The sequence below is a fragment of the Neofelis nebulosa genome, chromosome 7, assembly GCF_028018385.1.
Source record: "Neofelis nebulosa isolate mNeoNeb1 chromosome 7, mNeoNeb1.pri, whole genome shotgun sequence".
In the NCBI taxonomy this organism is placed as follows: domain Eukaryota; kingdom Metazoa; phylum Chordata; class Mammalia; order Carnivora; family Felidae; genus Neofelis; species Neofelis nebulosa.
This window is the reverse complement of record NC_080788.1, coordinates 81,948,861-81,972,913: the sequence shown is the minus strand read 5'-3', so window position 1 is coordinate 81,972,913 and position 24,053 is coordinate 81,948,861. Positions and strand designations below refer to the sequence as shown.

General features: G+C 36.5%; 1 protein-coding gene across 8 annotated transcripts in view; it reads left to right on the top strand.

Moving 5' to 3' along the window:
- HEATR5A (HEAT repeat containing 5A) overlaps positions 1-24,053 on the top strand; it is a 121,256-nt gene that overhangs the window by 56,359 nt on the left and 40,844 nt on the right. For 5 of the 8 annotated variants that reach the window (XM_058738742.1, XM_058738741.1, XM_058738738.1 and 2 more), the window contains 7 exons: positions 774-879; positions 1,735-1,925; positions 13,208-13,367; positions 16,512-16,701; positions 17,787-17,956; positions 20,606-20,632; positions 22,891-23,029. In XM_058738742.1, coding sequence (XP_058594725.1) covers positions 774-879; positions 1,735-1,925; positions 13,208-13,367; positions 16,512-16,701; positions 17,787-17,956; positions 20,606-20,632; positions 22,891-23,029 — 983 coding nt within the window. The remainder of the gene's footprint in view (positions 1-773; positions 880-1,734; positions 1,926-13,207; positions 13,368-16,511; positions 16,702-17,786; positions 17,957-20,605; positions 20,633-22,890; positions 23,030-24,053) is intronic. The other 3 variants (XM_058738745.1, XM_058738744.1, XM_058738743.1) reach the window with 1 other exon arrangement.

Genomic DNA, 24,053 nt, shown 5'->3' with positions numbered 1-24,053 from the left:
CCACACTCAGCGCAGAGTTGATCTGGTCACAGAGCTCCATCCCAGACCCTGGGACCATGACCTGAGCTGAAATTAAGAGTCAGATGCTCAACTGACTGAGCCACCCAGGCTCCCCAGCTGCAAGTAACTTTTAAGATACGTGTTATTTAGGGACACCTAGCTGCCTTGATCAGTAGAGCATGCAGCTCTTGATCTTGGGATTGTGGGTTTGAGCCCCATGTTGGGCATAGAGTTTACTTTAAAAGGGAAAAAAAGATTATCCTTTGTTTAGAAAATAGTGAGATAGCAGAATTTGCCCAGTAAATATTTATTAAGTGATACTTTTGTTAAAATTCTCCCCTTGGGGCACCTGGGTGGCTCAATTGATTAAGCATCTGACTTCCCCTCAGGTCAGGACCTTGCAGTTTGTGAGTTTGGGCTCTCAGCACAGAGCCTGCCTCAGATCCTCTGTCCCCTCTCTCTCTCTGCCCCTTCCCCACTAGCACACTCTGCTGCACATGCTCCCTATCTCTCTCTCTCAAAAATAAACAAAAATAATAATAATACTTCTCCACCACTGTCAGAACGACACATAACCAAAATATTTTTGTATTTTTTATATTTTCTTAAAATGTTTTAGAATATTCAGCAATAGTTTATCTCATTTTAGCAGGTGCCACAAAATAACGCAACAAAACAAATTAGCAATAGATACTCAGAAATGTCCTTTCACTTACTTAATTAACAAACCCAATGTCATACTATTTGCTGTTAAATCTTGTTTCTGATTTTAGGCTTCTTATACTGGAACAACTTTTGGACAGTATAAAGCACACAAAAGGAGCTCGTCAACAAGTAGTTCAGTTACATGTTGTTTCTTCACTCTCTAGCTTCTTGAAGGTAATTCTGTTTTTAAATTCAGATGTTTGCTTGATTTTTTTTTCTAAGTATGGTTAAATAGGTTGAGGAGGGTGTCTTGAAAGAACTGCTGCTTTTTTTTTCCTCCCTTTTTTCTTAGTCTCCTGATGAAAATGTTTCAGGATTTATAATCCCCCTTTTACTTTTTCTCTGTGTAAAAGTTGTTGGTCAGAAATTAAACCTAGAATCTTGGCTTAGAACCATGCTTTAACCTACTCAGCCTAATATCCTGTATCAGGGATTGGCAGACTGTGGCCTCTGGGCCAAATCTGGCTTGTTGCATTTATGACTTAAATGTTTCTAACTAAAATATAATATGCTTCATTGGTTATATTATGGAAATTCCTATTAATGTTCTTCTGAATACATACATACTGTAGTGACAATTGCTTGCCTAGAGGTTTAAAATTCTTAACTTTTTGAGGCGCCTGGGTGGCTCAGTTGGTTATGCATCTGACTTTGGCTCAGGTCACAAGTTCATGGGTTTGAGCCCTGCGTCAGGCTCTGTGCTGACAGCTCTGAGCCTGGAGCCTGCTTCAGATTCTGTGTCTCCCTCTCTCTCTCCCCCTTCCCCTCTCATGCTCGCTCTCTCTCTCTCTCTCTCTCTCTCTCTCTCTCAAGAATAAATAAACATTAAAAACAATTTTTTTAATTCTGAAGAACTTTGTGAAAAATCAAATTTGTGTGTGTGTGTGTGTGTGTGTGTGTGTGTGTGTATGTTTATGTTTAAATAGTAATCCAAGTATGAACATCTTTAGTCAACCAGAATATATATTCCAAACTGGATTGGAAAATTTATTACAGTTGTAAGTTTAGATTGTTCTTTACGTATTTCAGTACTTAGCTGGCTCCAAGGGAAACTTGGGTCCAGAAGAAATGAGAAGACTTGCCGTGGCATTGGTGATGGGAGCCCTAGAAAGTCCCAACCCCCTCTTGAGATGTGCAGCTGCAGAGGCATGGGCTAGATTAGCCCAAGTGGTTGATGATGGAGCTTTTACTGCTGCATTAGCTCAAGTTAGCTTTGACAAGTAAGTGAATTTCTTTAATATGCAGAGACTATCTGTCAAAACTGGGTATAGATTGTTGATTTTTTGGAACTAGTGAAACTCCATTCTGGGAATTAATTCAGAAAAAAATTGATAAACATGGATACTTTATATGAAGGCTAGCCTCCCCTTTGCTCATCTTGGAATATAGAACTATTATTACTTTGGCTTTAGTTTTTATTTAATAAGAGAAACATCACTATATGAGTAGTATAATTGGCCATCCCTGGAATGGACGATGGGACTAAGAAATTTAGGGAATTTTATCATGTAAAATATAGATAATAGGTAGTAATAACAATGTACTGGAAAGAGAAAAGTCTAGGTTTTCATCATCAGGAAACAAACTATGTTTTCATTTTTGCTAGCTCTGAGATCATGAGTAGAGAGCAAACCCCACAGCTCGTTTTCCTCTATTTCAAATAGAAGGTTGTCAGTACTACGCCGCCTGCTTGAGAATGTTAAGATAAATGAGATAATAAATATAGCACTTTCACCTTCCAGTCTACTGAATATATGTGTCTGATTTGGTCAACAGTTTGAAGTTTAAAGTTAGATTACTAACTTAGTTCAAATCCTAATCTTCATGTAATGGTTACTTAGTAAGAGTTACTTTGGATATCATTCTGTTCTCATCTGTAAAAAGTAACTGATAATAGTGTAAATCTCAAAGTTGTTGGGAGGATTAAAGGACTAAATGTAGGGGCATCTGGGTGGCTCAGTTGATTAAGCATCTGACTCTTGATTTCAGCTCTGGTCATGATCCCAGAGTTGTGGGATCGAGCCCCACGTCGTGCTCTAAACAGATAGCACACCTCCCCTGGTTGTGCACATGGGCGCACGCTCTTTCTCTCTCTCTTTCAAAAATAAATAAATAAAAATTTTTTTAAAAAAGGACTGAACATAGGGGCGGCTGGCTGGCTCATTCAGAGGAGCATGTGACTCTTGATCTCAGAGTTGTGAGTTCAAGCCCCACATTGGGTGTAGAGATTACTTAAATAAATAAATATTTTTTAAAATAAATAAATAAAGGACTAAATGGAAAACACTTAAATTAGCACAGAATGCATAATAAAACTAGTAAACATTGATTTTTCTTGCTGTATTTAATTTTAAAATCAAAGTTCTTTTTTTTTTTTAATGTTTATTTTGAGAGAGATAGGACACATGTAGGAGAAGAGCAGAGAGAGAGCGGAAGAGAGAGAATCCTAAGCAGGCTCCATGCTGTCAGCACAGAGCCCAACACAGGGATAGATCTCCCAAATCATGAAATAGTGACTTCAGCCGAAATAAAGAATCAGAGGCTTAACTGACTGAGCCACCCATGTACCCCCAAAGTCTCTTTGTATGGAAATAAAGTGTCTCAGCAATGTGCATTTTTAAAATGCAACTTAATAATGCTCTCAACAAAGTGGGTATGGAAACAACATACCTCAGCATTACAGCTAACACTCAACAGTGAAAAGCTAAAAGCTTTTGCTCTAAGATTAGGAACAAAACAAGGATGCCCACTCTCTCCACTGTTATTCACCTTAGTTTTGGAAGTCTTAGCCACACAATTAGACAAGAAAAAGAAATAAAAGCCATCCAGATTGGAAAGGAAGAAGGAAAACTGTCATTGTTTGCAGATGACATGGTACTGTATATAGAAAACCCTAAAGACTCCACCAAAAACCATTAGAATTAAATGAATTCAATAAACTCACAGGATACAAAATTAACATGCAGAAATCAGTTTCTTTGCATTAATAAGTTACCAGAAAGAGATTAAGGAAACAATCTCAATTAGTATTGTCAGCAAGAATAAAATACCTAAGAATAAATTTAGCCAAAGAACTGAATGACCTGTACCCTGAAAACTGTAAGACATTGATGAAAGAAATTGAAGATGACACAAATAAATGAAAAGATATAGCATACGCCCCATGGACGATATGCAAATTCACAAAGCATCCCATATATGTGCGTTTATGCATACACACATACACACGCTGTGCTCATGGATTGTAAGATTTAATTTGTTAAGATATCCATACTACCCAAAGCACTCTACAGATTCAGTGTAATCCCTGTCAAAATACCAATGACATTTTTCATAGTGCTAGAACAAAAAATCCTGAAATTTGTGTGGAGCCACAAAAGATCCCAAATAGCCAAAGCAGTCTTGAAAAAGAAGAACAAAGCTGGAGATGTGCTCCCTGATTCAAACTGTACTACAAACCTGGAGTAATTAAAATAGTATGTTACTGGCACAAAAGAAACACAGATCAGCATGATGGAATAGAGAGCCCAGAAATAAATACAAGCATATATAGTCAATTAGGACTATAAGGAAATAAGGAAAGACAGTCTGTTTAATAAATGGTGTTGAGAAAAGAAGATAACTACATGCAAAAGATTGAAACTGGACCACTATCTTACATTGTTTACAAAAATAAATTCAAAGTGGATGAAAGACTTGAAGTAAGACCTAAAATCATAAAACTCCTAGAAGAAAACATTAGTCTTAATATTTTGGGGGAAGGAGGTCAGTTTCCTCAGGCAATCCCAATAAAAGCAAAAATAAACAAATGGAATTACATCATACTGAAAAGTTTTTGTACAATGAATGAAAACATCAACAAAAAAAAGGAAACCTAAGGGAACCTACTGAATGGAGGAAGATATTTGCAAATCATATATTTGATAAGAGGTTAATATCCAAAATATATAAAGAACTTCTATTTCATGTCAAAAAAAACCCTGATTTAAAAATGGGCAGGGGACTAGATGGCAGAATAGCATAGAAGTTTTTTTTGCATTTCTCGTCCATGAAATACAGCCAGATCAACACTAAACCATCCTGCGCACCTAGAAAACTGACTTGAGTATTAAAACAACAATCTGCACCACCTGAACCACAGAACATAGCAGGTATGCAGCACAGACAGGTGAACTGGGGTAGAGAGAAGCTGCGGAGGGCAAGGAGCTGTTTTTGCTTGCGGAGAGAGGACGGAGATGAGGGGTGGGGGGAGGAGGAGAGTACGGGAAGAGCACTCCCCTCCCCCAAAAGCAGCTGGAGAGAAAGTGGAAAAGTGGAAACAGCCACTGGGACTGAACAAAAAAGAGAGAAAGGAGAGGGTTTAAATTCCATTAAGACTCTATAAACAGGAGGAGCACAGAATCGGAAACTCCGCAGCTTGATACCTGGAGGAGCTCTGGGGGGGGTAGGGCAAATCCCCAGGAGCAGAGAGTGAAGTCTGAGGGATCCTTGGGTCACATGGGGAGAGGTGGTTCCCCTGCTAAGAAGACATTTGGTAGAGGCTCGGTGGCCACCCCGCAGGCAAAGATGCCAGCAGACCCCAGAGATTCACTGGTGCTAGAACAGGATGTTAAGGGGAAACCTGGTGCCAGATGTGTGTTGTGATTTACCAAAATCCCTGAAACACTGCTACATGTTCGCATGAACTTTTTCTGGGGCAGGCTTGCACCCAGCTTCAGTCTCTGGTCATCAGCAGCAGCACGGTCCCATGAACGTTTCTGGGGGTGGGTGGGCACCTGGCCATTTCTCTAAGAGACTCTCCCACAGAGGATCAGAATGGGCCAAAGCCGCAGTCCCTCAGAAGTGAGGGGTTGGGAAACACAGCCACATCTGAGATAAAACTCAAGAGGGAGTTGCCACCGGGCAACCTGATGGCTTGGTCACGGACTGTATAAGTGGGGTGTAGAAGGAAGCCACAGACAAAAGGACGGGTGTGTGATTGATGGTTGAGGAGAACAGAATTCTGATACTAGAGACTGGGTAGCTGGGTGATGCCTTTTTCACGCCTCCCGTGCATGTGTGGATACACCTGCAAGCACCACAGCAATCCACCCCAGTAAGCTAAGCAGTGCCATCTAGTGGAGAATGGAGCTGTTACACTAAGCTCCACCCACCCATCTAGGCCAACCTCGCTCTTCAGGAACACAAGTCTTTCTGCCTGCTTAGTTTACAGACTATAAAGTGCTTCGTAGTTTGTCTTCTAGGGGAAACTGATGTAATTTTTATCATACTTCAGTCTTTTCACTGGTCCATCTATTCAGTTTTTTTTAATTTTTCTTATTCTTCAGTACAGAAAGAAAAAAATTATTTTTATTTTCAATTTTTGTTAAAAATATTGTTTCATTGTATTCACTTTTTCAAATTTCAAACGTTTTCCATTTTTTTTTCTTTTCTTATCTTTCCCTTTTTTCTCTAATCAATCTCCTTTCAACAACCAGACCAAAACACACCTACAATCTAGCATTATTTACTTGATTTTTTTTGTGTGTTGTTTTTAATTTTTTAATTTTAATTTTCTTTTACCTAATTAATTCCTTTTCTTCCTTTAAAATGATGAAATGAAGGGATTCACCCCAAAAGAAAGAGCAAGAAGAAATGACAACCAGGGACTTAACACAGATACAAGCAAGTTGTGTGAAACAGAATTTAGAATCAGAATAATAAGAATACAAGCTGGGTTTGAAAATAGATTAGAATCCCTTTCTGTGAAGATAAAAGAAGTAAAAGCTAGTCTGGATAAAATAAAAAATGCTATAACTGAGCTGCAATCTCGAATGGATGCCACAGCAGCAAGGATGGATGAGGCAGAGCAGTGAATCAGCGATATAGAGGACAAACTCATGGAGAATAATGAAGCAGAAAAAAAGAAGGAGACTAAGGCAAAAGAACACGATTTGAGAATTAGGAAAATCAGGGGCTCCTGAGTGGCTCAGTTGGTTGAATGTCCAACTTTGGCTCGGGTCATGATCTCCCAGTTCGTGAGTTCAAGCCCCGTGTCGGGCTAAGGGCCTGGAGCCTGCTTCAGATTCTTTGTCTCCCTCTCTCTCTGCCCCTTCGCTGCTCATACTGTCTCTGTCTCAAAAATAAATAAACATTAAAAATTAGAAAAAGAATTAGGAAAATCAGTGACTTATTAAAAAGGAATCAGAATCATAGGGGTCCCAGAAGATAGAAAAAGGAGTAGAAGGGTTATGTGAGCAAATCATAGCAGAAAACTTTCCTAACCTGGGGAAAGACACAGACATCAAAATCCGGGAAGTAGAGGACTCCCATTAGATTCAACAAAAACCAACCATCAACAAGGCATATCATATTCAAATTCACAAAGTACTTAGAAAAGGACAGAATCATGAAAGCAGGAAGGGAAAAAAAAGTCTTTAATCTACGAGGGAAGACAGATCAGGTTTGCAGCAGACCTATCCACAGAAATTTGGCAGGCCAGAAAGGAGTGTCAGGATATGTTCAATGTGCTGAATTGGAAAAATATGCAGCCAAGAATTCTTTATCCAGCAAGGCTATCATTCAGAATAGAAGGAGAGATTAAAAGTTTCCCAAACAAAAATTAAAGGAGTTCATGACCACTAAACCAGCCCTGCAAGAAATTTTAAGGGGGACTCTCTGAGGGCAGAAAAGACAGGGGAGAGAGAGAAAAAAAAAAAGACCACAAGCAAGAAAGACTAGAAAGGACCAGAGAACACCAGAAACTCCCAACTCTACAGGCAACATAAAGGCAATAAATTCATATCTTTCAGTACTCACCCTAAATGTCCATGGACTAAATGCTCCAATCAAAAGACATAGGGTAACAGAATGGATAAGAAAATAGGATCCATCTATATGCTGTTTACAAGAGACCCACTTTAGACCTAAAGACACCTTCAAATTGAAAGTAAGGGGATGGAGAACCATCTATCATGCTAATGGTACCAAAAGAAAGCCGGAATAGCCACATTTATATCAGACAATCTAGACTTTAAAATAAAGACTGTAACAAGAGATGAAGAAAGGCATTATATCGTAATTAAGGGGTCTGTCCACCAAGAAGACCTAACAATTGTAAGCATTTATGCTCCAAATGTGGAAGAACCCAAATATATAAATCAATCACAAACAGAAAGAAACTCTTTGATAATAATCCATAATAGTAGGGGACTGCAACCCCCTCCCCCTTACAGCAATCAACAGATCGTTTAAACAGAAAATCAACAATGAAACAATGGCTTTGAATCACATGCTGGACCAAATGGACTTAACAGATACATTCAGGACATTTCATCCTAAAGCAGCAGAATACACATTCTTTTCCAATGCACATGGAACCTTCTCCAGAATAGATCACATACTGGGACACATATCAGCGCTCAACAAGTTCAAAAAGATTGAGATCATACCATGCATATTTTCAGACCATATTTTCAATGCTATGAAACTCACAATCAACCACAAGAAAAAATGTTGAAAGATAACAAATACTTGGAGACTAAAGAACATCCTACTAAAGAATGAATGGGCTAACCAAGAAGTTAAAGAGGAAATTAAAAAATACATTGACGCCAATGAAAATGATAACACCACAGCCCAAAACCTCTGTGACGCAGTAAAGACAATCATAAGAGGGAAGTATATAGCGATCCAGGCCTTCCTAAAGAAGGAAGAAAGGTCTCAGATACACAACCTAACCTTACACCTTAAAGAGCTGGAAAAAGAACAGCAAGTAAAATGCAAAACTAGCAGAAGTCAGGAAATAATAAAGATTAGAGCAGAAATCAATGCTATCGAAACAAAACAAACAAAACAAAAACAGAACAGATAAATGAAACCAGAAGCTGATTCTTTGAAAGAATTAACAAAATTGATAAACCCCTGGCCAGTTTAATCAAAAAGAAAAAGGAAAGGACCCAAATAAATAAAATCAAGAATGAAAGAGGAGAGATCACAACCAACACAGCAAAATACAAACAATAATAAGAGAATATTATGAGCAATTATATACTAATGAAATAGGCAATCTGGAAGAAATGGGGAAATTCCTAGAAACATATAAACTACCAAAACTGAAACAAGAAGAAAAAGAGAATTTGAACAGACCCATAACCAATAAATAAATCGAATTGCTAATCAAAAATCTTCCAAAAAACAAGAGTCCAGGACCCCATGGCTTGCCAGGGGAATTCTACCAAACATTTAAAGAAGAATTAACACCTATTCTCTTGAAGCTGTCCCAAAAAAATAGAAATGGAAGGAAAACTTCCAAACTCTTTCTATGAAGACAGCATTACCTTGATTCCAAAACCAGACAGAGACCCCACTAAAAAGGAGAACTATAGACGAATTTCCCTGATGAACATGGATGCAAAAATCCTCAACAAGATATTAGCCGACTGGATCCAACAATACATTAAAAAAATTATTCACCACAACTAAGTAGGATTTATAACTGGGATGCTGGCCTGGTTCAATATCCACAAAACAATCAGTGTGATTCATCATGTCAAAAGAAAGGACAAGAAGCACATGATCCTCTCCATAGATGCAGAGAAAACATTTGACAAAAACAGCATCCTTTCTTGATAAGAAACTCCCCAAGAAAGTAGGGTAGAAGGATCATACCACAAGATCATAAAAGCCATATATGAAAGACCCACCACTAACATCATCCTCGGGGAAAAACTGAGAGCTTTCCCCCTAAGGTCAGGAAGAAGACAGGGATGTCCACTCTTGCCCCTGTTATTCAACATAGTATTGGAAGTCTTAGCCTCAGCAATCAGACAACACAAAGAAATAAAAAGCCTTCAGATCTGCCAGGAGGAGGTCAAACTTTCACTCTTCCCAGATGACATGATACTGTATATGAAAGACCCAAAAGATTCCACCAAAAAACTGCTAGAACTGATCCATGAATTCAGCAAAGTCACAGCATATAAAATCAATGCACAGAAGTTGGTTGCATTCCTATACACCAACAATGAAGCAACAGAAAGAGAAATCAAGGAACCTATCCCATTTACAATTACCCCCAAAACCATAAAATACCTAGGAATAAACCTAACCAAAGAGGTAAAAAATCTATATACTGAAAACTATAGAAAGCTTATGAAAGAAATTGAAGAAGACACACACACACAAAAATGCGAAAATATTCCATGCTCCTGGATAAAACAAATATTGTTAAAATGTCAATACTACCCAAAGCAATCTACATATTCAATGCAGTACCTATCAAAATAACACCAGCATTCTTCACAGAGCTAGAACAAACAATCCTAAAATTTGTATGGAACTACAAAAACCCGAATAGTCAAAACAATCTTGAAAAAGAAAACCAAAGCAGGAGTCATCACAATCCCGGACTTCAAGCTGTATTACAAAGCTGTAATCATCAAGACATCATGATACTGGCACAAGAACAGACACTCAGATCAATGGAACCGAATAGAGAACCCAGAAATGGACCCACAAACATACGGCCAACTAATCTTTGACAAAGCAGGAAAGAATATCCAATGGAATAAAGACAGTCTCTTCAGCAAATGGTGCTGGGGAAACTGGAAAACAACATGCAGAAAAATGAACCTGGGCCACTTTCTTACACCATGCACAAAATTAAGCTCAAAATGGATGAAAAACCTAAATATAAGACAGGAATCCATCAAAATCCTTGAGAAAGCAAGCAAAAATCTCTTTGACTTTGACCACAGCAACTTCTTACTCAACACGTCTCCAGTGGCAAGAGAAACAAAAGCAAAAATGAACTATTGGGACCTCATCAAAGTAAAAAGCTTCTGCACCAAAGGAAACAATCAGCAAAACTAAAGGCAACTGACAGAATGGGAGAAGATATTTGCAAACGACATATCAGATAAAGGGTTATTATCCAAGATCTGTAAAGAACTTACCAAACTCAACACCCAAAAAACAAATAATCCAGGGAAGAAATGGGCAAAAGACAAGAATAGATACTTCTCCAAAGAAGACATCCAGATGGCCAACTGATGCATGAAAAATGCTCAATGTCACTCATCATCAGGGAAATACAAATCAAAACCACAATGAGATACCACCTCACACCTGTCAGAATGGCTAACATGAACAACTCAGGCAACAACAGACGTTGGCGAGGATGTGTAGAGAGAGGATCTCTTTTGCACTGCTGGTGGGAATGCAAACCGGTGCGGCCACTCTGAAATACAGTAGGGAGGTTCCTTAAAAAGTTAAAAATATAACTCCTTAAAAGTTGAAAATAGAACTACCCTATGACCCAGCAATTGCACTACTAGGTATTTATCTAATGGATACAGGTATGCTGTTTAGAAGGGGCACATGCACCCCCATGTTTATAGCAGCACTATCAACAATAGCCAAAGAATGGAAAGAGCCCAAATGTCCGTCAGTGGATGAATGGATAAAGAAGATGTGGTGTGTGTGTGTGTATAAATCTACCTATATATATATAAATCTATATATATGTGTGTGTATATATATAATCTAAATCTATATGTAAATCTATATATATGTATACACACACAATGGAGTATTATTCGGCAATCAAAAAAAATGAAATCTTACCTTTTACAACTCCGTGGATGGAAGTAGAGAGTTTTAACCTAAGCAAAATTAGTCCGAGAAAGACAAATATATGACTTCACTCATATGAGGACTTTAAGACACAAAACAGATGAACCTAAGGGAAGGGAAGAAATATAATATAAAAACCGGGGGGAGGGGACAAAACATAAGAGACTCTTAAATACAGAGAACAAACAGAGGGATGCTGGTGGGGTTGAGGAAGGAAGGATGGGCTAAATGGATAAGGGGCATTAATCCTGAAATCATTGTTGCAGTATATGCTAACTTGCATGGAAATTAAAAAATAAATAAATTTAAAAATAATAAATAAAAATAAACTTAAAAAAAATAGGCAGACGATGTGATTAAATTTTTTCCCAAAGAAGGCATACAGATGGCCAACAAGCACATTAACAGATTCTCAACATCATTAATCATCAGGGACATGCAAATCAAAACCACCATGAGATATCAGCTCACACTTGTCTAATTGGTTTGTATCCAAAAGATAGTACAAGTGTTGAGCATGTGCAGAAAAGGGAACCTTCATGCACTGTGGGAATATAATTGGTACAACCACTATGGAAAACAGTGTAGAGGTTCTTAAAAAAATTAAAAATAGAAATACCATTTGATCCAGCAATTCCACTTCTATTTATTCAAAGGAAATGAAAACATCAATTCAGAGAACTATCTGCAGGAGTGCCTGGATGGCTCAGTTGGTTGAGCATCCGACTTCAGCTCAGGTCATGATCTCTCAGTCCATGGGTTCGAGCCCTGCATCAGGCTTTGTGCTGACAGCTCAGAGCCTGGAGCCTGCTTCCGATTCTGTGTCTCTGTCTCTCTCTCTCTGCCCGTCTGCCTCTCATGTTCTCTCTCTCTCTCTCTTTCTCTCTCTCAAAAATAAATAAACGCTAAAAAAAAAAAAAAAAAAAAATCATGCTGTGGGGCACCTGGGTGGCTCAGTCAGTTAAGCATCTAACTTCGGCTCAGGTCATGATCTCATGGTTCGTGAGTTCGAGCCCTCATCAGGGTCTGTGCTGACAGCTCAGAGCCTAGAGCCTGTTTCAGATTCTGTGTCTCCCTCTCTCTGACCCTCCCCCGTTCATGCTCTGTCTCTCTCTGTCTCAAAAATAAATAAATGTTAAAAAAAAATTTAAAAAAAATAAATGAGTGGATAAAGAAGATGGGTGTGTGTGTGTAATACTACTCAGCCATAAAAAAGGAAATCATGCCGTTTGCAACAACATGGATGGACCTAGAGTGTATTATGCTCAGTAAAATAAGACCAAGAAAGACCAGTACCATGTAATTTCACTTACTTGTGAAAAGAAATGAATGAACAAAGAAAATAAGTCATAGATGCAAGAAATAAACTGTTGGTTACAGGAATCAGGGGAAGAGGGACAAAATAGGTGAAGGGAATAAATGAGTCATGGGAAGCTCATGTATAACATGTGGAATATAGTCAATAAAATTGATGAAAATTTGTATGGTAATAGATGGTAACTAGACTTATTGTCGGGATCTTTTGATAATGTATCAAAATGTCAAATCACTACACTGTATGCCTGAAACTAATAGCATATTGTGTGTTGGTTATACTTGAACTTTTAAAGAGTGACTTAACAGTAAAGTAATAATGCTTGTTTTATAAATTTAGTGTGTGCATCTCTGAAAAACATTGAAATTGTTCATACTTAAATCTTTAAAAATGTGAAGATGTTTTTATTTAAAATGTTTTTCTTTTTAAGATACCTTTCAGGTTATTTCAAAATGTTTTTATCGGTAACATATTTTTGAATTTTGCAGCTATTCATACAAAAAGTTTTGCCTAAGTGACAGTGTGCATGCATTAGTTTTTTTCAGTAACTATTGTTTATTTCCATAATTACAGACTGAAATCAGCAAGGGATGTGGTTACCAGAACAGGATACTCATTGGCTTTGGGATCCCTATATAGATATTTAGGAGGGATAAGTTCTTCTCAGCATTTGAATTCTTGTGTCGGAATCCTTTATACTTTGTCTCAGGACAGTACTTCTCCTGATGTGCAGGTAAGTACTCCATGTGATACTTTTCTTGAAATTCATGATTTGTAGATAATGCAGATTATGTTTTTATCGGCCACTAGTAACTTGTAAATAACACACACACACACACACACACACACACACACACACACACGCACCCCGCCCAGTAAATGTCTAAGCCATTGTTAACCTGGACGGATTTTTGAAATTCAAGTCTTAGTCAAATCTTGCTATCCTTACTTCACACTCAGGAGTTTCTAAAGTCAAATTTAGTATTTTTTTTCTGAAATCGATCTTCCTTCCATCTTAATAATAACATTTACCATTTTGGAGAACTTAATAGGTACCAAGCTTTGTATCACATTCTTCTAACAACATATTAACATGTGTAAGCCTCACAGTAATCTAGGGTGTATATTCCCCTTATACAAAAAGAAAACTGGGGCTTACAGAAGCTAAGTAACTTGCTCACAGCTGAAAGCTAAAAAATCATCTAATCAGTTCAAGAACACAAGTCACGGGCTCCAAACCCATGCTCTTAACCACTTTACCATATTATTGTACGCATCTTACCCATGTCAGTTAAAATCATCATTTTCTTGATATTTTAATCAAATCTTGATTGATTGTTATTCTTCCTGTTCTTTTACTCTCCTTATCTTATCTCTGTCCCCCTCGTGTGTTCCTAATTATTATAGTAGTGTTTTTAGGTTCTTTTCAACTCTCCCTAGATAAGAAGCCACATTTGTTTTCCTGAAAGGCTTTCATCTTGCAACTTTCCTGTCAAAAAGCTGGGAAACTGCTTATTGCTTCCTAAATCTCCTTCTCATTCAAGTCCTATCAGCTGACCCAGGAACCTTATCTATCATTACCCCAGAGTACTGACTTCTCTCATAGGCAGTCTGCCTGTTCTCATTCCACTCATGCCATTCTCATGTCTGCACTTATATTTTCCTGTTGTTCTTTTCCCTTCCTGGTCCTGTCTGATCATCCAAATTTTCTAGTGTTCTGAAATCCAGTTTAACCACCTTCTTGTCAAATTTCAACATCCCTAATCCACAGTTAGCTTTCCTTCTTTGAATTACTACCATATTACTAATAGTCTCTTCATCATCATTATCCAGTAGTTGATTGAGTTAACTTATAAGGTGTTCCATTCTTTCATCCTCCTTTGCTTCTATTTATTATATTTCTCTTCTCCCCCTTCAAGAAGTCTATTGTGAATGCACATACATTTACATCGAATACTTTTTCAGTTGATTAATTTAAATGCTTTTAGTGGCTTCCACTGTCATTAAATCTGACTCTTCTTGATTACTGCTGTCTCTGACTTAACAGTTTATTTTTGTAGAATGTTTAGTACTCTAAGCTTTCTTATACATTCATTGATAAGAGGGATAAAGCTTTCTGAATTTCCTAAAGGGAGGAATTTTTATGTCCTTCAAATGTATATAGAAGTAGATAGAGTGTACACTATAAGGAATCTATTATACCCATCATCTGCCTGACTGCTTGGTTGTCAGTATATGGCCAGTCTTCTTTCTTTCCTTCTTCTTTCTTTCTTTCTTTCTTTCTTTCTTTCTTTCTTTCTTTCTTTCTTTCATTTATTCGTTCATTCATTCATTCATTCACTGGTTGGCTTAAATAGCAGAAATTTGTTTTCTCATGGTTCTGTAGGCTAGAAGTCCTAGATCAAAGTGTCAGCCAGTTTAGTTTCTTCTGAGCCCTCTTTCATTGGCTTGCAGTTGGTCACCTTCTCATTGTATCTTCACATGGTTTTTCCTTTGTGCATGTGCATCTCTAGCATTACTCTGTCCAAATTTTATCTTCTTAGAAGGACACTAGTCACATTGGATTAGGGCTTGCTCTAATAGCCTCATTTTAACTTCATTAAAGGCCCTGTCTCCAAAGACAACCTCATTCTGAGGTACTGGTAGAGTCTTGTTTCATTTAAACCAGAGTTGACCAACTTATTATTTTAAGAGCCATATGGTAAATTATGTACACTTTACATGCCATACACTCTCTGTCAGCTGCTCAGTTCTGCCATTGTAGCAGTAGCAGTCATAAATAGTATGTAAATGAATGAGCACGACTGTGTTTCAGTGAAGCTTTATTTATAAAACCATGTGGCAGGGCAGATTTGTCTCAAAGGCAAATCTGTTTGTTTACTATATTATATATATTTATATATATAATGTATACACTTATTTAATACATGTATATTTATTTTTATATGTTTGTAAAAGTGCACTTATCATAAGTGTGCGTCTCTGTGAGTAAAGTATACAAACTAAATACACCATGTAACCAGCACCTAGATCAAGAAATAGAACATTATCAATACCCCAAACGCTCTCCTCATGTTCTCTTCTAGTTACTACCTGTCCTACCAAGGATAACCACTATCCTGATTTGCAGCATCATATGTTAGTTTTGCCTGCTTTTATACTTTATATCATTGGAATCATATGGTACATACTCTTTTATGTCTGGCTTTCTTCAACATTACGTTCAAGAGATTTGTCCATATTACTGCATGTAATTGTAAATATTGTTGAATCTTTTAAAAACTTGAATTTTCTCCACATAGATTGAACAAAAAACAGTTTACGGTAAACTAGATTTAGTTCAAGCTATTAGTTAAAGAACCAAACATTATCTTGGAATTCTTTTTAATTTTTAATTTTTTTTTTTTTTAATGTTTATTTATTTTTGAGAGAGATGGAGACAGAATGGGAGTTGTTTAGGGGCAGAGAGAGAGGGAGACACAGAATCCAAAGCAGGCCCAGGCTCTGAGTTGTCAGCACAGAGCCCGACGCGGGGCTCGAACTCACGAGCTGTGAGATCATGACCTGAGCCAAAGTCGGACGCTCAACTGACTGAGCCACCCAGGCACCCCAATCTTGGAATTCTTAGTACTGAGATAGATTTAAGTTTAGCATTTGAAATTAGATGATTGTCAGGGTTTTTTACTGGATATTTGAGAGAAATTTTTTCTTAAACTTTGTATGTTCTCTGTTTCTCTTTCCAGGTTAGTTATAATAGCACACAAGTACTATAATGTGTCGTTAATTTATCACTTCCTTCAACAAAGAACAATTCATTGTGTTTCATGTTTCTTAATGCTGCTGTAGCATTTTAAATTGTTTTTCTCTGTCTTCACAGACCTGGGCACTACATTCGCTATCACTGATTATTGATTCTGCTGGCCCACTGTACCATATGCATGTGGAACCCACCCTTTCTCTTATTATAATGTTATTGTTAAATGTGCCTCCTACTCATGCTGAAGTTCAACAAAGTCTTGGTCGCTGTTTGAATGCCCTTATTACTACTTTGGGTCCAGAACTACAGGGTATGCATAGCTCATTTTGTGATGTTTTAAATTAAAAATACACATGTGAAAATGAATTCACTTCTTATCACTGACTCAAATACTTGTCAGTGAAGTGAAGTTTAGCACAGTGTTCTATGCAAATACATGAGCAGAATATTGAGAGTCATCTCAGGAAGAAGATTTTGACTCCTGCATGTTGACATAATAGAAAATAACAGAGAAAGTAGGAAACTTAATGTAAACTCCACCACTACTTTTTTTTTTTTTTTAAGTTTATTTATTTATTTTTGCGAAAGAGAACGAGAAAACCCCAAGCAGGCTCTGTGCTGTCAGTGCAAAACTCAACACAGGGCTCAGTCTCACAAACCATGAGATCATGACCTGGGCCCAAATCAGGAGTCGGATGTTTAACCAGCTGTGCCAGCGAGATGCCCCACTCCACCACCAGTTAATTGGATGACCTTTGGAAAATCTTTGTCTTTGGTCTTTGGTTTCCTTTTCTATCAAATGAGGGAAAAGTTGAAAAGCCTTTATGATTGGCACATAGTAGGTGATCAGTATATTTTGTGAAATGCCATCTAGTCTGATTTCTTTTACCTTGAAAAGATAAGGAGTGTCGTATTTAGAAAGATTAGATATATTTTTAATATGCTTTTCTTAACAATTGAAGTGAAAAATTCAAGTGGAATAGTGTAAAGAGCTTCTCTCTTCTAAGAAATAAATGACTAAGTCCCAAAACTCAGATAATCTGATCTTTTCAAATGTAAAGTCCATGAATGATTTTAATATTTGAAAGAAACTCAACTAATATAAGCAGGGCTAAGTTCATTAGCCATTCTAATTCCACTTTTCATGAAATTTTGGTGTAGCCTTCAGATAGGCTGAGGTTCTTATTTGCCTAGTGATTTGTATTGACAAATTTTTCAGACTAGGAGTAACTAACATAACCCAAAAATCTGTCACCTGGCTTTCTTTTGTAGAAGAAATTTACTTCACAGATCCTTAAGTTTAAAATTGGTTAAAATTAATAAACTCAATAATATGAGTTTAAAGAGGAATGATTTCATAGATGAATTATTCAAAGATTTGTGCTTTCATTTTAGGTAATAGTACTTCCATTTCCACCTTAAGGACTTCCTGTCTTTTGGGTTGTGCGGTGATGCAGGATAACCCAGACTGCCTTGTTCAAGCTCAGGCCATCTCTTGCCTTCAGCAGCTTCATATGTTTGCTCCAAGACATGTCAACCTGTCTAGCTTGGTCAGCTGCCTCTGTGTGAGTATAAAATTTTAAGTGAGTCCTTAGTTTTTTTTCATTGGAAACTTAGATTTATTTTTAATAATTCTCTAGTCTGTGTACAATAGCTGTTTCCTCTCGTTTCTGGTTTTTTTAGCGGGTAGGGCCAAATTTCATGTAATCACATCTCAAACCTCTCATATATTGATTCAGTTTTGTTCTATTAATTTTGAACTTACCATTTGGAATGTTTATTCATTAATCAGTAAACATGTATTGGATGCTCAAATGTCCTGGGTACTGTATAAATGCTATAGGACATGGAAAAAATGTATGTGACATTATTTCAAATAATTATATATAAAGTTCTCTCCACCTCAGATGGGAAAATAACATTTTTCCTTAATATTCTAGTGGCATATGCATCAATATCTGGGTTCTAATAATATGTTTAATAAATAATGCAAGCTAAATGCTAAAAGTTCTGGTAAATGGTTCATAATCATCAGTGGTTTTAAGATTTACCTTGAGTATCACCACTTTCTATCTAAATTTGCCTCAAAAATTGGGTTACATTTGGAGTTAAAACTTGACACCATTGCTTTTAAACTATTTCTGCCCCTAGAATGTTTACAACACATTCCCATTAGTAACATGACAGTTGAGAATTATTACTTTAGACAGACCTTTCATTCACAAGCTGAAGGCAGGATATACAGCATTTCAGACCTTGAAAGAACTTCAAATATCATTAAAACCAATCTTCCCCCCACCCCCCCCCAAAAAACAAAACAAAACAAAACCAAGCACCAAAAAAGTCAAATAATTTGTCCAAGGTAACATATCTAGAAGTAGTGGTAGCTCTAAGTCTATAATCCAGGTTTCTTTTTTTTTTTTTTTTTTTTAATTTTTTTGTGTTTTTTAATTCAGAGAGAGACAGAGTATGAGCAGGGAAGGGACAGAGAGAGAGGGAGACATGGAATCTGAAGCAGGCTTCAGGCTCCAAGCTGTCAACACAGAGCCCAATGAGGGGCTCGAACTCACGGACTGCAAGATCATGACCTGAGCCCAAGCCAGACGCTCAGCCGACTGAGCCACCCAGGCACCCCTAGAATCCAGTTTCTGAACTCCTTGTTAAGTTCCCATTTCTTTATTTCTTACTGACTTTGTAGTTTTGATTAGCTCTTAACCTCATCTCTACCACCTCTTAGCTTTGTGGCCTTAGAGAAGTCCCATAACCTCTTCCAGCCTCAGCTATCTTGTCTATAAAACAAAGATTGCACGAGATACCACCCATTAAGGCACATGTCCTTGGCACTTAATAACCACTCAATATGTAGTAGTTTTTATTTTCTAACATATAACTTAAACAGACATTATGTTAATGTTAATAGTGATTTTTATGGTCAAAGTTATGTAAGACTCTTAAAAAGAGGATGTGACTGACTTTTCTGATAGAAACTTGGTTCCTCTCTAGGTTAAACACATATTAGAGAAAATAGCACTTACTGGAAAAGGGTTTTGTTTTTTACCTTTACTACTCAATGACTTTTCCCTAGGAATATTATTCTCTAATTCAAAGAACCATCCCCAAAACCAATTATTGAAAAATAGCCACTCCTTTGTAAGTTGGTCAGACTTTCACTCTCCATTATATTTATTGAGAAATAAAAAGCAAAACTTACTACTAATTCTTAGTGAATTAGAACTGATTAAATTTGTTACTTTTTTTTTTCCCAGACTGAGAAAGTTTACATATAAAGAATAGAGATTACTATTGGATGTTTCTCTTGGAATATTAAGAGCAGTTGCGAAAATCAAAATTAACAATTAACAAATATTATTTATGTTACTCATAATATTTAAGCATTAAAATGATTTTTTCTTATTCAAAAGTCATTCAAAAATTGCTATCACTATAGTTTGTTAATTTCATGTCTTAATTTTTTAGTAAGCTTTTCTTCTAAATTTATTAGATTGAATTTATTATATTTTAGAGTATTTCCTATAGTAAGAAAATTGCTTTTGCTTTCCTGTTTAACAACTTTGTAATCAGATTTTCTTTTCTACAAAGAATTTAATTATTTAGCATGAAGTGTTTTCATTTTAATTGAAACTCCCTGAAGATTCAGAATATATTTCATCATTAGGAAAGAATCTTACAGAAAGGGTTTTCTTCTAACTGCATGCTGTTTAACTTCCATTCTGAACTTGGTCTTAGCTACACTAGCAATTCTGAGTATTCTAAGTTGGCTTCCAAGAGTAAAAAATTTATAATTAACTTGTGATGAAGTAAACCATTAACTTTGTCCCTTGCTGGACACCTGTTCATTTGATGCAATCTAGATCACTCTTTTAACACTCATGTCTATTTGATCTGGCTTTGTTACTGAGGCTTAATGAGAGTTTCCAAAGGAAAATCTAATTACATAAATGTACATTTTTAAGTTATTGTATATTTTATATCTTTACATCTTGAGTTGACTGTTTCCAAGATCTTAGTTCAACTCCTATTTTAAGTTGGAAAATGAAATATTCATGGCATAGTTTTAAAGTCGAAGCTAAGCCAGTTTGAATGATAGCTCTATCAACATTTATATTTTAATGCTTAGCTGACTGTTGTCAAAATCATCCTAGTATTTATCTTTTGGTTTTGTCATGACCAGTCTGTCATTTGTTTTTGTACAGGAGATCTTGTTGGATAATTCTGTGTTGGTAGGTCCCTCACCCTCAATTCCTAACTTTTTTTTTTTGAGGTTTGCAGTGCTGTTTCTTTGTGTCGTTATTTTGGTTGTAGATGTTCTTGTTTTCCCCTGCATCTCTTTGTTTAAGCTAACCATTAATGCAAAGTCCAGTATGTATAGCATGTTACATGGTGATTATTTAATACCAGTGTAAACAAATCCTCCCTAACCTTCTCCAGCCAGTGCACTCACTCCTTGCACTTAATTTTGCATCATTTTGATTTAATATATTCATTTCAGAAAGGAATTATAATTACAGTTTGACCTAATTTCTGTATTTTGCCTGCTTGGTTTGTTTGCCTTAATTCACTCTGTTCCTCTTCCCAATATAAATGCTGGAGAATGACGTGGAGATATTAAATGTTCCGTTTTGCTTTGTGTGACTGCCTTCAATTTTTTTTCTACCAAACAAGTAAAGAGTACTTTTATAAGCATGCTGTCTGTAAAAGATTGTTTGACCAGCCTGAATAAATGCTGCGCCTGCCTTGTATTATATGTTTGTAAAACTCCAGTGAGATAACTAGTAGATTCATTAACTTTTCTTTAAAATTGCCTTGTAGAATGCTTTTTTGTTTTTGTTGTAAAATACAGCCATAATCTTGGGCATGAATAAACTTAATCTTTTTACATTTTAACTCCCTTGTTATCCTATGTACTAGTTTCTAACAGTGGTTCTTTAACATGATTGGAATGACATTAACTTTAGACTTTGTGAATGGCATTCCTCTTTCGACTTTTCAGTTCATGATATGTCTTGAGGGTATAATAAAATATATTTATAAAGCAGTTCCCATCCATATGTTTCACTGATGATATATTCACAAACCTGTCTTTGGCTTCTGATAAAATTTAGTTTCACTCCCTTTGCTTTTTTTTTTTTTTTTATGTGTTAAAAACCAGCTGTCACCACCTACTCTTTTTCTCAGAATTTATCCTCTGCTCTTTTCAACAAACTCACCTACTTCAGTTCTGTTTTTTTCTCACATACACCATATCTAAATAAAGATCACTATACAAAGTATGCCCTTCTTTCTCAAATTTGCTTGGAAAATCAATAGTATAAGACACATATTCATTGACATAAGCCACACTTTTACTGGTCTTTGCTTTCATTGTTAGAAAAAAATAAATTGCAAAAACTTGACTTTATTCTACTTATGAATCACTTAGAAAAAATTTGTATCCAGAAACTTTGGCTTTTTTAATTGTTCATTTAAGATACATCGCAGTCATACCATTTACCTTCAGTAGACACAATCTATTGAGATTTACATTGTTCAAACACTTCTAAGAAAAATATGTGGAAGGAGTCTGTCATTCTAGCAGAAATATTCTTTATCTCTGATATGTAACATCTATGTACATACATGTATATCCATTATATACAAGTAGATATACATACATATAAAACCTGTTGTCTGTAATGTGTGTCTCTAGAGTGTTTTTGGTGAATATGTTTTCTGAGTAAAACTCTTTTCTGTCTTTATTTGAAAATGCGTTTACTTACTCTGGCATCTGAATAAAATACTAGTGATAGACTGTTAATAATAGTTAATAACTAACATTTATTGAGCACTTACTGTGTGCCAGAAACTTTGCTAAGCCCTTTTGCATGTTTCTCTGAATTAACTTTGCAACAGCCCTATAAGATGGGGGTAGTGTTATTTCCATTTTACAAATAAGGAAACTAAGGCACAGAGAGGTTAAATAATTTGCCCAAGGTCACACAGCTAGTAAATGGTGGATCTAGGACTCAAAGTGAGGCAGTTTGACTCCAGAGCCTCCCTTTTAACCAGTATGTTATATTGCTTATATGGATCTATATAAATTTCTACTTAGAGGATGGTAAAACATTATAATATTTTTGCATGAGCACAATTGTATAAGCTACAAATAAAGTCTTTCTCAGTTGTATTTCTTTTATCTCGAAACTGTTTTATTCATGTAAATTTTGTGTCTTCTAACACTGTCCAGAGGCTTCTGCTTGGATGTGTTTATGAATATTTCATAATCAAGTACATGTACTACTCCTTAAGCTATTTATTTCTAAATTGTAATAAAAAATATGTACTAGAATAGTTTGTAGAAGTTTCTGTGTATTTAACAAATTGAATCTAGCCTAGTGATGAGCTGGACAGAATCAGGAGGGATCCAGTGTATGTCTATTAGACTTATTATGAATGCCACCAAGAATTTCAGCTCTTTCATTTCCCAATTGGTATTTTTCAGGTGAATCTTTGTAGTCCCTATTTGTTACTGAGAAGAGCAGTACTGGCTTGTTTACGTCAGCTTGTACAGAGAGAAGCAGCTGAAGTTTCAGAACATGCTGTTATGCTTGCTAAGGATAGCAGAGAAGAGTTGACTCTAGGTAATTCTTTTTGTCAACGTTATCTCCAGCTCAAATGATTTTTTTAATAAAATTTTTAAGTTATTTTATTTATTTTGAGAGGGAGGGCTCCTGAGTGGGGAAGGGGCAGAGAGAGAGGGAAAGAGAGAATGAGAAGCAGGCCCCACACCAACACAGAGCCTGACATGAGGCTCATTTTCACAAACTGGAAGATAACAACCTGAGCTGAAATCAAAAGTCAGGTGCTCAAGGGTCAGACACTCAACTGACTGAGCCCCCCAGGCACCCCAGATAGTTTTTTTTAGTGTTTATTTATTTTTGAGAGAGAGAGCACAAGCAGGGGGTGGATGGTGCACAGGGAGAAATCAGGGGTGGGGGGGGAGTGGACAGAGGATCTGAACCAGGCTCTGCACTGACCAGCAAGTGTGACACTGGGTTCAAGGTCATGAACCATGAGATCATGACCTGAGCCATAGCTGAACGCTCAACCAACAGAGTCACCCAGGCGTATCTCAAATGATTGTTTTAATTTTAAGTCTTCATTTAAACATGAATTTTTAAAATGAAATTTAAAAGTTAATATATAATGTCTTAAACCTGCTACAAGAGACAGTTACTAACAATTACTGCCATTCCCAACCAGTGATGTTACTGGTTTAGAAAAATTGTTTTCAAACTTAGGTCCCCAAACTAGCAATATCCACCTCACCAAGAACTTGTTAGAAATGCAAATTATCGGGCCCCATCCAAAATCTGCTTAACCAGAAATCTGGGAGTAAAGCCCAGCAATCTGTTTTCTATGTTTTTGCAATCCCTGTTAATGCATATTGAAATTTGAGAGCCACTCAAATTTTAGAGCAAGTTTTTTCACAACAATCCATTGAAGTTGGATTTAGCCCTTAAATAATTTACCATATGTGCCTTTCTTCCTCCAAAATCTCATTTAATAAAATTTATCATAGATAAGTCTTCTTTAGGTGGAAGGGTTTTTAGCCCCTTCTTTATTTTAGAACTGAATTAAAGGATTTCTTAGTTGGTTAGATTT